The sequence below is a fragment of the Malaclemys terrapin genome, chromosome 21, assembly GCF_027887155.1.
Source record: "Malaclemys terrapin pileata isolate rMalTer1 chromosome 21, rMalTer1.hap1, whole genome shotgun sequence".
Classification (NCBI taxonomy): Eukaryota; Metazoa; Chordata; order Testudines; family Emydidae; genus Malaclemys; species Malaclemys terrapin.
In genome coordinates this window covers 14376367-14391823 of record NC_071525.1, presented here as the reverse complement: position 1 = coordinate 14391823, position 15457 = coordinate 14376367, and the positions used below count along the sequence as shown (strand labels likewise).

Below are 15457 nucleotides of genomic sequence, written 5' to 3'. Positions count from 1 at the left end.
TAAGGGGCCCACACTTTCCTTTACCTTCTTTTTGTTGCTAACATACCTGAAGAAACCCTTCTTGTTACTCTTAACATCTCTTGATAGTTGCAACTCCAAGTGTGATTTGGCCTTTCTGATTTCACTCCTGCATGCCTGAGCAATATTTTTATGCTCCTCCCTGGTCATTTGTCCAATCTTCCACTTCTTGTAAGCTTCTTTTTTGTGTTTAAGTTCAGCAAGGATTTCACTGTTAAGCCAAGCTGGTCGTCTGCCATATTTACTATTCTTTCTACACATCGGGATGGTTTGTTCCTGCAACCTCAATAAGGATTCTCTAAAATACAGCCAGCTCTCCTGGACTCTTTTCCCCCTCATGTTATTCTCCCAGGGGATCCTGCCTGGAGTCAAAGTCTGCTTTTCTGAAGTCCAGGATCCGTATTCTGCTGCTCTCCTTTCTTACTTGTGTCAGGATCCTGAACTCGACCATCTCATGGTCACAGCCTCCCAGGTTCCCATTCGCTTTTGCTTTCCCTACTAATTCTTCCCTGTTTGTGAGCAGCAGGTCAAGAAGAGCTCTGCCCCTAAGTCGGTTCCTCCAGCACTTGCACCAGGAAATTGTCCCCTACACTTTCCAAAAACTTTCTGGATTGTCTGTGCACCGCTGTATTGCTCTCCCAGCAGATATCAGGGTGATTGAAGTCCCCCATGAGAACCATGGGAGGAGGTTGGCAAAAGCCAGGAGCAAACCAAAAACTGCAGTTTTCTTGACACTGAATGTTTCTGAGATTTTTCTCCCATCAAAAGTTTCCATTTTTTTGACATTTTTGTCCTAATTTTTGTTTCCAAAGATCAAATTGTTTTGAGGCAGCAGGAAAATGCCATTTTCCAGTCAGCTGTACTCTTAATATCCGGTCAGAATTGCACATTTTGTGGGCCCCCAAGACAGTGGAGCGTATAGCTGCTTTGTATTCATGGCTCCATAGAATCCCAGGCCAGAAGGGGTCAGTGTGATGCACTTGTCTGACCTCTGTAAAACATGGGCCAGAGACCTTCCCTGAATTAATTCCTGTTTGAGCTAGAGCAGATCAATTAACAAAACATCCCATCTTTGTTTAAAAAGTGCCAGTGATGGAGAATCCACCATGACTTTGGTGAGTTGTTCCAATGGTTAAATACTCTCCCTGTTAAAAATCAGTGCCTGATTTTCTGTCTGAATTTGTGTAGTTTCGACTCCCAACCACTGGATCTTGTGAGACTTTTTTCTGCTAGATTGCAAAGCCCATTATCAAATATTTCTTCGCCATGTGAGGTACTGGGAAGCTCATCTGAACTTCATCATGGTTGTCGGAGCTGCCGATCCCTGGTCCTTCAGTCTTGTTCTTTCAGTTTCTGCTCCAATACTTCTCCAACTTGGATCCCTCCCTTCATTTGGATACTTGTCCATTTCCACATAACATATTCATTATCTTTTCTCCAATCAGCATTAAGCCTTTGTCCATGTAACCAGTACAACACATATACGCAAGCGTCAATTTACACAGGTTTTGCTGTTTATACAATTTCCTTGTCATTTGTGTTTTCATGTCATCTTGACCTTTTTTTTCTCAGTAAAAGGGACTTTTACAATTTCATGTTTGTCATACTAATTAACTTCTCCTGTTACCTAAAATCTTCCAGCATGACATATTCCATGAACAAAACATCACCTGTGTCCCGTCAGCAGGAGCATTGTTTTAGCAAATCTATGTAAGGGGAATAAAACTTGCCAAAAAAATTATTCATGTGAGAAAAATGTAAGCAGAGGCCTTGGGCTGTTACGGCATCCATAATTATAAATTATATCAGTAGCCATAATTATAAAGTTTTAAACTCTGACTAAAAAAGCTCTTAATTTTACTATTTAATAATTCTTCAGCTTTATATTTGAATTTGGTAATTCAATGTGTATGTATTGTCGTAACCTTGCTACTACAGACAAGGTGCTGACAAGTCATAGCAACAAAGCTGGTTCATCACTGGGCAACCTTTGGAAGCTTCAAACGAAGTTAAAAGTCTATAAAGCTGTCTAATTGTGAGCTGGGTGTGAGACCTGGACCTGCTCTGTTAAACTGCTAGATGAGTTCCATTTACAACATCTGTGTGCCATGCACTGCATCGCACCGCCGGATAAAGTTACCAGTAACGAGGTTCTGGAACATAGTCACTCCACAGGGATTGAAACCATGTTTATCCCATCGCCAGGGCCGGATTACGGTTATGAGGGGCCTAAGGCTAATGGGAGGGAAGGGCCTAAGTATGAATGACATATTGCAAAAAAATGCTGAAGTCATCAAACGTTTCTTACACACATATTTACATATCATTTATTTATGTAAAATTAATAAGTTTATTCTACTCTCACAACAATCAATTCTTCAAACAGATACTTCTGAGTAAGAGGTTGCAGGAGGGATGCTAAACTGTCCTTCTCTTAGGCCTCCTTCCAACTAGGTAGTGGAGTGCTCGTCTGTCTGAGGATAAACTCTGCAACATCCCCCATCTTGCTCACCTCTTTCAGCCTTGTGCTTCTACCCTCAGCTCTCCCCTGGCACAGTGCAAAGCCAAGTCCTGCAGGTGTTTTCCCCAAGCTATGGCCTCTACACCACATACCCTGTCTCACTCTGACTGCAGTCTGGGAGGCAGCCAGCTTTTATTATGTAAAAGGAAACCAATCATGTGTAAAACCCATTGGAGTAGAGGAAGTAGTAGTGAGAAAATGACATTGAGTGGCATTGTATTTTAGGCTGTCTTGCTCTGAAAGTTGCCTCCCAGTGTTACACTGGCCGAGGACAATGAATTACTGTTTTCACATTGAACCCAAATATAGTTGTGGGATGATACCCAGTTTGTGTAGTTAATCTCCAGTGATTCACCACATCAGGCCATCCTGTCACCAAGCTCTTCCACAGTTAGAATCATAGACTAGAATCATAGGACTGGAAGGGACCTCGGGAGGTCAGCTAGTCCAGTCCCCTGCACTCATGGCAGGACTAAGTATTATCATGGAGCAGGTCCTCAAGGAATCATTATGAAACACTTAGAGGAGAGGAAAGTGATCAGGAACAGTCAGCATGGATTCACCAAGGGGAAGTCGTGCCTGACTAACCTAATTGCCGTCTATGATGAGACAACTGGCTCTGTGGATGAGGGGAAAACAGTGGATGTGTTATTCCTTGACTTTAGCAAAGCTTTTGATACGGTCTCCCACAGTATTCTTGCCGCCAAGTTAAAGAAGTATGGGCTGGATGAATGGACTGTAAGGTGGATAGAAAGCTGGCTAGATCGTCAGGCTCAACGGGTAGTGATCAATGGCTCCATGTCTAGTTGGCAGCCGGTTTCAAGCGGAGTGCCCCAAGGGTCGGTCCTGGGGCCGGTTTTGTTTAATATCTTTATTAATGATCTGGAGGATGGTGTGGACTGCACTCTCAGCAAGTTTGCAGATGACACTAAACTAGGAGGCGTGGTAGATACACTAGAGGGTAGGGATCAGATACAGAGGGACCTAGACAAATTAGAGGATTGGGCCAAAAAAAACCTGATGAGGTTCAACAAGGACAAGTGCAGAGTCCTGCACTTAGGACGGAAGAATCCCATGTACTGCTACAGACTAGGGACCGAATGGCTAGGCAGCAGTTCTGCAGAAAAGGACCTACGGGTTATAGTGGACGAGAAGCTGGATATGAGTCAACAGTGTGCCCTTATTGCCAAGAAGGCTAACAGTACTTTGGGATCAAGGGATGTGATCATTCCCCTCTATTCGACATTGGTAAGGCCTCATCTGGAGTACTGTGTCCAGTTTTGGGCCCCACAGTACAAGAAGGATGTGGAACAATTGGAAAGAGTCCAGCGGAGGGCAACAAAAATGATTAGGGGGCTGGAGCACATGATTTATGAGGAGAGGCTGAGGGAACTGGGATTGTTTAATCTGCAGAAGAGAAGAATGAGGGGGGATTTGACAGTTGCTTTCAACTACCTGAAAGGGGGTTCCAAAGAGGATGGATCTAGACTGTTCTCAGTGGTACCAGATGACAGAACAAGGAGTAATGGTCTCAAGTTGCAGTGGGGGAGGTTTAGGTGGGATATTAGGAAAAACTTTTTCACTAGAAGGGTGGTGAAGCACTGGAATGGGTTACCTAGGGAGGTGGTGGAATCTCCTTCCTTAGAGGCTTTTAAGGTCAAGCTTGACAAAGCCCTGGGTGGGATGATTTAGTTGGGTCCTGCTTTGAGCAGGGGGTTGGACAAGATGACCTCGTGAGGTCCCTTTCAACCCTGATATTCTATGATTCTAGGGGTGAACCACTTGGTTGCCCCCCCTTACCACCACCAAACAAATGGCCTGGTGGAGAAGTTTAATGGAACTTTGGTGGCCATGATATGTATATTTGTGAATGAACACTCCAGCGATTGGGACCTAGTGTTGTAGCAGTTGCTCTTTGCCTACACGGCTGTACCACATCCAAGTTTGTGCTTTTCACCGTTTGAACTCGTTTATGTCCGCGAGGCTAAGGGGCCATTACAGTTGGTGAAGCAGCAATGGGAGGGGTTTACACCTTCCCCAGGAACTAACATTCTGAACTTTGTAAACAACCTACAAAACACCTTCCGAGACTCTTTAGCTCTTGCTAGAGAAAACCTAAATGATGCTTAGGAAGAGCAAAAGGCCTGGTATAATAAACATGCCAGAGAGCGTTCCTTCAAAGTAGGGGACCAGGTCATGGTCTTGAAGGCAATCCGGGCCCATAAGATGGAAGTGTTGAGTGAAAGGCCATTTACGGTCCAAGAGCACCTGGGAGTTGTTAACTATCTCATAGCATCCCCAACCACAAACCTAAAGCCTAAGGTATACCATGTTAATTCTCTAAAGCCCAGAGAATTCAAGGTTTTTTAGTTGACAGCCCAGGGAGGAGATGATGCTGAGTGGCCTGAAGGTATCTACTACGAAGGAAAAAGTGACGGTGGCGTGGAAGAGGTGAACCTCTCCATGACACTCAGACATATACAGCAACAGCAGATCAAGGACCTGTGCACTAGCTTCGTGCCAATTTTCTCAGACACCCCAGGATGGACCGAACGGGCATACCACCCCATTGACACAGGTAATGCTCACACAATTAGAGCCCAACCCTACCGGGTGGCTCCTCAAACCAAAACTCCTATAATTCTATAGGGAGATCCAGGACATGCTACAGATGGGTGTAATCCACCCCTCTGAAAGTGCAAGGGCATCTCCAGTGGTTCTAGTTCCCAAATCAGATGGGGAAATACGCTTTTGCGTGGACTACCATAAGCTAAATGCTGTAACTCGCCCAGACAACTATCCAATGCGATGCACAGCTGAGCTATGGGAGAAACTGGGATGTGAGCAGTTCATCTCTACCTTAGACTTAACCAAGGGTACTGGCAAGTACAGCTGGATGAATCCGCCAAGGAAAGGTCAGCCTTCATCATCCATGTCGGGCTGTATGAATTTAATGTGCTCCCTTTCGGGCTGCAAAATGCACCCGCCACCTTCCAGAAACTTGTAGATAGTCTCCTAGCAGGATTTGGAGAATCTGCAGTCACTTACCTTGACAATGTGGCCATCTTTTCTGATTAATGGGCAGAACACCTGGCACAGCTACAAAATGTATTTGAGCACATAAGGGAGGCAGGACTAACTGTTAAGGCTAAAAAGTGTCAAATAGGCCTAAACAGGGTGACTTACCTTGGACACCAGGTGGGTTAAGGAACTATCAACCCTCTATAGCCAAAGTGGATGCTATCCAAAAGTGGCTTGTCCCAAAGTCAAAGAAACAGGTCCAATCCTTCTTAGGCTTGGCCGGATATTACAGGCAATTTATACCGTACTACACCCAAATCGCCGCCCCACTGACAGACCTAACCAAAAAGAAACAGCCAAATGCAGTTCAGTGGACTGATGGGTGTCAGAAGGCCTTTAACCAGCTTAAAGCAACACTCATGTCTGACCCTGTGCTAAGGGTCCCAGACTTTGACAAACCATTCCTAGTAATCACAGATGCGTCCGAGCATGGTGTGGGAGCAGTTTTAATGCAGGAAGAAAAAGATCAAGAATTCCATCCTGCCGTGTTTCTCATAAAAAAACTGTCTGAGAGGGAAAGCCACTGGTCAATCACCGAAAAGAAATGTTATGCCATTGTGTACACTTCTGGAGAAGCTACACCCATACGTTTGGGGATGGCGTTTCCACCTGCAGACTGATGCTGCTGCACTGAAGTGGCTTCATGCCATCAAGGAAAATAACAAGAAACTTCTTTGGTAGCATTTAGCTCTCCAAAATTTTGATTTTGAAATACAACACAATTCAGGAGCTTCTAACAAAGTGGCTGATGCACTCTCCCGTGAAAGTTTCCCAGAATCAACTGGTTAAAATCATCCTTGAAATCTGGGAAATACTGTTAGTTCTTATATAATCAGTTGTATGTGCAGAAGTGCATGTGTCTTATTAACTCTGTTTTCTCCTAGAGTTCCAGGAAGAAATCACAGCCAGTGTGGAACAGGCTGTCCAGCACCCTCTGTGATTTGGGTGGGCGTGTCATGAACATAGGGGAAGGGTAGCAACCTTTATGTATCCCTGGCAGCTGTACTGGATTGCCTTACCTGTAAAGGGTTAAGCAGTTCACATAACCTAGTTGGCACCTGACAAGAAGGACCAATGAGAAAAGAAGATACTTTCAAATCTGGGGGAAGGAAGGATTTATTTGTTGTTGTGTGGGTTGTTCTCTCTCCAGATGGAGGGCAAAGCCAGCAGGTACACAATCTCCCCAAAACCATACCTGGAATACTTCAACTAAAACCACAGAAACTGTGAGTAGGGCAAGGAAATGCATTAGGTTATCTTTTGTTTTGGCTTGTGAATTTTCCTATGCTACAGAGGTAGTTTCATTCCTGTTTTGTAATTGTGAAGCAAAACCCAGAAGGAAATCCTCTGTTTAAATCTTTCTATCACCCTGTAAAAGTTAACTTCCATCCTGATTTTGCAGGTGTGATTCTTTTCCTTTTTTCTTTATAAATAATCTTCTTTAAAGAACCTGATTGATTTCAGTGTCCTGAAGACAAAGGGTCTGGTCTGTGCTCACATTGCTAAGGCAACTGGGTAGGTATTTATTTCTCAATCCTCCCCAGGAAAGGTGGTGAAGGGACTTGGGGGGCTATTTTGGGGGGATCGGGACTCCAAGTGACCCTTCCCTGAATTTTGTGTAAATCACTTGGTGGTGGCAGCAATACCGTCCAAGGACAAGGAAAGGAATTTGTGCCTTGGGGAAGTTTTTAACCTAAGCTGGTAGAATATAAGCTTAGGGGATCTTTCATTCGAGCCCCCACATCTGTACTTTAGAGTTCAGAGTGGGGGGAGAACCCTGACAGTGACTATGTGCTATGATGGTTATTGGTTAATAGAAAGAATAATGCGTAGCACGGGGAAGGATCAATAATGTTGCTTCTGCACTGCATGGTGAATAACTCAGCTCCTAGCTACAGCTGGCTGCAGATTTTCTGATGCTGGTACTTCATTGGAAAATGCGGGAACGTGTAGATTCCATTGACGTTTAGACAGGAAGGCTGGCTAGTTTCTTACCAGCATGGTATCCCAGCATGGAGTTATGTTGGATTAAAATAATAAATACATTTATGTTATGGGAGAGTGAGAAAGAATGGCCCAGAACAGACCCTGGATTTGGCCTGCCCATTAGAAAGAAATATGCCTCTCAGCTTGCTGAGTCTGTGGTATTTGAAATATGCCTGTCAGTTTACAAGGTCTGTGTTAATTGTAGAAGCACATCCCAAAACATCCTGTTCTAAAGTGATAAAATTACCATTAAGGACAGTTTCTGTTACAACTGTTTTTCTGAACTCAGGAATGAGATCTGTTAACCCCGACTCTTGCATTCTTATCTTGCTTGTTTTCTTTTCATATGTTACAAGTGGAATGAATAGGTCTATTGGAGCCTGTCATGCCCGAGTGATTTTAGAATGGTTATGTTAAAGAAGGAATAGGTAATAAAATGTGGACGTGATAGGAAATATGTTAAGTGAAATAGAGTGGTTGTCTGTTTGGTTGAGTAATGAAAGGTTGAGGTGCCAGCCTTAGGGTAACGTCTTCACTACCCACTGTATCGGCGGGTAGCAATCGATTTATCCGGGATCGATATACCGTGTCTCGTTAAGATCCCCGAACGCACTCACCGACGACTCCGGAACTCCACCAGAGCGAGCGGCGGTAGCGCAGTCGACAGGGGAGCCACGGCTGTCGATCCTGCGCCGTCTGGACCCCAGGTAATTCGATCCAAGATACTTCGACTTCAGCTACACTATTCGTGTAGCTGAAGTTGTGTATCTTGGATCGATTCCCCCCCCCCCATAGTGTAGACCAGCCCTTAGAATCATAATAAACTACAGGACAGTTTGGCCGAAGAATGCGCTAGGGGATAACCCTGAGGGCACACCAGAATCCACCCCCAACTGCCCCAAGGACAGGGGGGCCGAAGAACTGAAGAGAACCGCCATTGGTATGCCATCTGCGTGATTGACTATCACTTCAAACGTGGGAACAGCATGATGAGGTAAACCCCATAGACTTGTATGAGAATGGATCCCTATAAAGACAGACCCTAAAGACTCAGGACTTTGGGTCTGGTTATGCAACCAACTTCCAGGAGCATTGGATGTGCATCTGACAAGGCCCGGCTCCATCCTTGTGTCCAGGCCACCTGGCCAGTGACTTGGCACGAGCAACTTCTAGGCTGGTAACTATAAAAACAATCTTGCAGAACGTGTGTGTGTGTGTGTGAGAATTAATGTGTGAGTGAATGGAATGTTGTAGCTATAACTGATTGCTTACTCTGATTCTTTCTGTGCTCACAATAAACGCAGCATATTGCCTTATCCCCTGAATAAGATCCTGCTGGTTTTCATTTTCTAAGTATAACACTTCCTGTGCAGCCGGCTCCCAGTGGAGGAATTATAGAATCATAGAATATCAGGGTTGGAAGGGACCTCATGAGGTCATCTAGTCCAACCCCCTGCTCAAAGCAGGACCCAACTAAATCATCCCACCCAGGGCTTTGTCAAGCCTGACCTTAAAAACCTCTAAGGAAGGAGATTCCACTACCTCCCTAGGTAACCCATTCCAGTGCTTCACCACTGTCCTAGTGAAAAAGTTTTTCCTAATATCCATCCTAAACCTCCCCCACTGCAACTTGAGACTATTACTCCTTGTTCTGTCATCTGCCAGCACTGAGAACAGTCTAGATCCATCCTCTTTGGAACGCCCTTTCAGGTAGTTGAAAGCAGCTATCAAATCCCCCCTCATTCTTCTCTTCTGCAGACTAAACAATCCCAGTTCCCTCCAGCCCCCTAATCAATTTTGTTGCCCTCCGAGGGCCACTTTCCAATTGTTCCACATCCTTCTTGTAGTGTGGGGCCCAAAACTGGACACAGTACTCCAGATGAGGCCTCACCAATGCAAAATAGAGGGAAATGATCACGTCCGTTGATCTGCTGGCAATGCCCCTACTTATACAGCCCAAAATGACGTTAGCCTTCTTGGCAACAAGGGCACACTGTTGACTCATATCCAGCTTCTCGTCCATGGTAACCCCTAGGTCCTTTTCTACAGAACTGCTGCCTAGCCATTCAGTCCCTAGTCTGTAGCAGTGCATGGGTTTCTTCCATCCCAAATGCAGGACTCTGCACTTGTCCTTTTTGAACCTCATCAGATTTCTTTTGGCCCAATCCTCTAATTTGTCTAGGTCCCTCTGTATCCTATCCCTACCCTCCAGCGTATCTACCACTCCTTCCAGTTTAGTGTCATCTGCAAACTTGCTGAGGGTCCAGTCCATGCCATCCTCCAGATCGTTAATGAAGATATTGTACAAAACTGGCTCCAGGACCGACCCTTGGGGCACTCCGCTTGAAACCGGCTGCCAACTAGACATGGAGCCATTGATCACTTCCCGTTGAGCCCGACGATCTTTCCAGCTTTCTGTCCACCTTCTAGTCCATTCATCCAGTCCACACTTCTTTAACTTGCCAGCAAGAATACTGTGGGAGACTGTATCAAAGGCTTTGCTAAAGTCAAGGAATAACACGTCCACTGCTTTCCCCTCACGCACACAGCCAGTTATCTCATCATAGAAGGCAATTAGGTTAGTCAGGCATGACTTGCCGTTGGTGAATCCATGAAAAATGGATTTGCAACTAAATGACTTTTTTCATGGAAAGTGTCCACTTTCTGCAGAAAACTCTGACTTTTGTGGAAAAAACACCCAAAACCAAAACGTTTTTCAGTGGGTTTTTCCAGTTAAAAGTTTAAATTCTCCACAGATAACTGAGATTAAAGGTATTTTTTTCCCTTCATTTTCATGACAATTTTCTGCAGGAGGGAAAAAAAAATTCTGATCAGTTCTAGATATAAGGTTAGATGGACCATTGATTGCATCCAGGGTGGCAGAGACTGGGAAATCAGACTAGATAGACCATTGATCAGATCCAGCTTGGCAATTCTTAGTGTGTAGCATGTGATTGTGAGTAAGATCACATTCTTTAGTTCCTCCAGATCCCTGGGTTTCTAGTATTTATCGCCAACATACCTAAATGCACTATACAGTTCATCCAACAGTGGAGCTCTGCCCTGTCATACCTGCTCCCCTCCCTGGCCCACCCACACAATGCCACCTCCTTGCCCAGCCCCCCTTGCCCTTACATTGGGGCTGGGGTGGCTGAAGGAGGAAGTGGTGTAGCTAGATATTTGCCCATGGACAGGTCCCTTGGACGGGGAGAGTTCTCCATTAGCTATCTCCGGCCAGCCACATAGCACAAGGTGGACTTAGCAGACTGGAGAATGTACCACTGCATCTTTGAAGGAGCTATAGCAGGAGATTAAACATGAACAAAAGCCCACAATAGCTCCACAAGCTAATACCACCTTGGACAAGAGATCGAGCTGAATTTGTGAACCAGCTGCTTCTTCTATGGGTAACAACTAAGACATCCCCTTATCTTCCTTCACGGGGAAAATGGGCCTGATTCTCCTCTGCTCCCCGCTGTGTAAATCAGGAATGACTCTGGAATTATGCCAGTGTAAAGAAGCACCCAGTTGGCCTCCCGATGAGCGAGCAGAAGGCACGGGCTGACCTTTCTGTGACGGTGCTGTTAATTCCCCGGTGAGGAAAGCCAGAAGTGATGGGGATGATTTGTGGGCATGACCCGCGTGTGTCGGGGGAAGAGCAGGTCAGGAAAGACATCGCCTATCACACAGTGTGGACAGAGGGAGATTGTGGTTAGGCACCTTCGCCCATAGTCCTTGCAGTGTATCAGCAGTAGGCCTAGGCCCGGAGTCCCAGTTACCCAGCCCTCTTTACACCACTCTAGTGCTGAGAAGAGAGACAAATAGCCTGAGTCGCATTATGCTGAGGCTCCTTTATTCCACTTTGGCAGCATAAAGAGGCCTTAAATGGTGGTGTGACGGGATCTTAGCACAGTCAGATCCAAGCCATTTCCTGAGGCATGCCAGAGCCTGCTGCTTCACACACACCTTTGCAAACTTCTCTATTGACAAATCCAGATGAGATTTTCCGTCATGCACCCGGCACCACTAAACTCATCCACGCTGCAGGGAGCACCCTACATGAAGGAACACACGTGTGTGTGCTAAGCTTTGACCTGTTACTGAGTAACCATCCAGCCCAGTCCAATGCAGGGAAGGGAAAGGGGGCGGGGTCCACTGCAGCTCAGGTGGCTTTTAAACATCGCTAGGAGAGAAAGACAAAGACAAAAATTAGTCCCTCCTGCTGGGTCACAGAGCGGATTGAGACTGACAGCACTTTTCATCCAACCACCTCAAAATATTGGATGAGGCTCCCTCCAGCAAACTGGAATGAAATCCAGTGAACTCCACTGACACTGATATCATCGAGAACCCCAGAGTCCTTACAATGACTGCGAGTGGTCTGCCCCAGCCCCGCACCTTGCTCTGGGGCCATAAAGATGACACAAGAAGAATTGCCCCAGGAAAGGAGCAATGTAAGGCTGGCAGGGGCAGACCTGTGCTGTCCACCTCATAAGTCCCAGTGTATGGGTCATAGGGCGAGAGGGGTAGTCTTCACAGTCTGCAGCCCTGCAGCAATTCTGGGCTGATCCAGGCTGTGAAGCAGCCCTGTTATAAACCAAAGCAGCCCGTGGCTGCTCTAATTTATGCCAGGGGCTGAAGCAGAAGCAGAGCAAAGGTGGCACAGAACAGAATCAGAGCCATTGTCTTTACACCAACAAAAGTGGTACTGCAGGTAGCCATTGCCAGTGGTTTCCATATCACAGGTGCTGGGTGGAGGCGAGGGGTTCCTAGCTGCCAGCCCTGAAAGTTCCTTCTGGGATTCAAGGGTATGTCTACACTGCAATCGGGAGGGGTGACTGCAGCATGGGTAGGGCCATCTGAGCTAGCTTTGATCGGGGTGGTGGCACCAGCTAGCTGCCTGACCATTAGCCTGTCTCTGACCCTAGATAGGTGCTCCAGCAGTTACTCCAGGCTATTTTTACAGTCACTGCCATTTTTAGCAAGCTAAGTCAATCCAAGCCAGCTCAAGTACACGTAAACGAGCTGCAATCACACCTGATTGCAGTGTAGACATACCTTAAGAGTCAATCTGGGGTCTTTCCTTCTTAGGCACCAATGCCAGCATAACACCGACAGACCCCTGTCCTCGGTGGGCGGAATCAAACCTGGGATCTCTGGAGCTTAGTGCATTAGCTTCTACTGCATTAGCTAAAAGCCATATGGCCCTTAGCTAAGGCGGTAGAGCAGACTCATTAATCTCTCTCTAAGTGGTCTCGGTGCCACTAGATGGGACAGAACACCACACCCAGGAGGTGTGGGGGTTACACCAGCAGTACAGGTTCACCTTCAGGGAACCAGCTCAACCCTGTTGGATACAGGGGGGTTGCACAGGCGTAAGTGGTTGGAACAAAAACAGGACCATCTCACTCTTTCAGGGCTGCATTGGATCTACAGGGCCAACAGGAGGAAGTGCAATTTTGTAGGACTGGTTGAAATTCTGACATCAAAGCTGTCGTGCCAACAGACAACCAACCGGGGTTTCACTTTAAATGATCATTTTCAAGGAGAACATCAGCTTTCCTTGAACATTTTTGACTTTTTTCATCCAAAAACCAATCGTAGATCCTCCAGCACTGAGCATTCTGTAATCAAGCCTGGATGCTTTTCTAAAAGATCTGCTCCAACAGGAATTCTTTCGAGGCAGGTCTCTGGCCTGTGTTACACAGGTGGCAGGAGTAGATGATCACAATGGCCCCTCTTGGCCTTGGAATGTAGGGAATCTATGAACCAAGCCAACCACATGATCACACCTGTGGAGAGTGAATAGCCAGGCTGTCTATAAGCAGCCCTTTGAAGAGCCCCTTACCTTCTTGAGAGATTTTGCGCCCTCCAAGCTTCAAACATGTCTGTGATGTTCCCCACAACCTGCCCGCTGGGCAGCCGCAGGTCATCAGAGATGTCGCCATTGAAGTTCCCGCAAGGTGCACACAGCTTGTTATCCAGGCTCTCGTTGACTGTCACCGTCACCTCACCGCTCAGGCTGAACAGAATCTTTATTCTAGAGCCCTGGACAATCATGATGGTGCCCTGAGACTCACTTACAGATAAGTTGGATACGTTCACTGGGAGCTGCCTTTGGTGCCCTCTCACCTGGAAGGCACAGACAAGGAGGTCAGAGAAAAGCTGGGCACCATGGGATGGAGTGAGACAGAGATAGTCTATGGACCCCAGTACAAGGCAATGGGGTCTGGAATCGCTGGGTCAGATTTTGCTCTCAAACAAGTGTAAAACCCGAGTAAATCCATTGCAGTCAGGGGAGTAACTCTGGATTGAGACTGATGTAACTGAGAGCAGGATCTGCCCTCCACTCTGGGAGATGAACCTATCTCTTTCCAATTCTTTTTCTCCTCATTGCATGGTGTGACTAAAGGAATCATCTCTCCTTTTTTTCTGACCCTAACATGGTCTTCGTTAGCTCATATTTCCATAATTAGTGACATTATTTCTATTGCAACAGCACCCGGAATCCCAGAGGTGGTTCAGGACCTCTTTGAGCCAAGTGCTGTACAAACACAGACCAAAAGCACAGTCTTCATCCCAACGAGCTTACAGCCTAATGCTTCATTTTCAGTCAGAAGAAATGTGGGTCAGATCTAATCATATTGACTGTGAAGGGCAGTAAATTGGGGCCATCAGTCAACTGAGGCAGAGAGATCCAGCCCAGAACAAGTATTCGACTGGTTCTCAGGAAACCTGGGTTCTGTCCATGGCTCTGTTACTGACTTCCTGTGTGACATTGGTCCATGTATCCTTTATCTCCCTTTGTGTCTATTTAGTTGTATGCTCTGTGTGATAGAGACCCTGATCTCAGGTGAGCAGGGACTCTCAGATCTCTTGCTGTGTGTCTGGGCAGCACCCGGCATAATGGGGCCTGATCACAGTTGGGGCCCCGTTGTGCTGCCATGTGTCCTGATTCCCAGTTTCCCACCCCCCTACTTTAATAGAAATAATAATAATAATAATAATATAATAACTGGTACAGAGAATATAAAGCCCCTCAGAACATATTTCTTCAGTCATTAGAACCAAACTCAAAGCAGGTTTGTTTTAAAGTCTGTAAATACACAGATTAGAGCTGGAGGGGGGTGGAATGATTTTCCACTATTGCGACAAGTTTTTGAGAGTTTGAAATTTTTTCTCATCCTGAATCAGTACGGGAAGTCTTCAAAAACTTCGTGAACCAAAAACCTGAATTTTTGCTTGTTTGTTTCTGGCCAATCAAAATGTTTCATTTCAGTAAAGTTGTGTCATTTCTATTTTGACTTTTTCCTTTTAACTTTGTTTTTAGACTAATTCATTTAAAATTTGAAACACAAAGTTATACTGAAATGGAAAACCAGAATTTTTCATTTTGAAAATATTGAAATGTTTCATTTTGAGCATGTGGGAAAATCCTTTTTTCAGAGTTTTTTTCCAATTAGGAGCTTCGTCAAACCCAAGCCTGTTTCACAAAAAGTTTTGGGTTCAATGAACAGGCATATTTTGTCCAAAAAATGATTTATCAAAAATCCTGCCCATAACACAGATATGCATTTTTCATCCTTGTTTCTGGCTGGGACCAGGACTAGATCTACTCAAATCATCATCATCCTGATCCACAGATCTCACACGGTTTACAAAGGTGAGTGTCAACATTCTGTTAACATTCATCCCAGTGGTTGCGTGGTTAAATACCCTCGTGAAGGTCTTTTGCTCACCACAGCTTCCTACAGCTACTGCAGGTGAGACTGCTGGCATGTCAGGAACAGCCTTGCTATTGGTGGCAGCACAAGCTCACCATTAGAGGAGGGGCTTAGGGTCTCCCAGCTC

At 45.8% G+C, this 15457-nt stretch overlaps 1 protein-coding gene across 1 annotated transcript in view; it reads right to left on the bottom strand.

Annotated features, from left to right (window-relative positions):
- Window positions 1-11437: 11437 nt before the first annotated feature.
- LOC128826933 (uncharacterized) overlaps window positions 11438-15457 on the bottom strand; it is a 377153-nt gene continuing 373133 nt past the window's right edge. The window contains exons 77-78 of the mRNA XM_054010510.1: window positions 13455-13738; window positions 11438-11789 (exon numbers count right to left, since the gene is read on the bottom strand). Of these exons, the coding sequence (XP_053866485.1) occupies window positions 11780-11789; window positions 13455-13738 (294 nt within the window). The 3' untranslated portion in view covers window positions 11438-11779. The remainder of the gene's footprint in view (window positions 11790-13454; window positions 13739-15457) is intronic.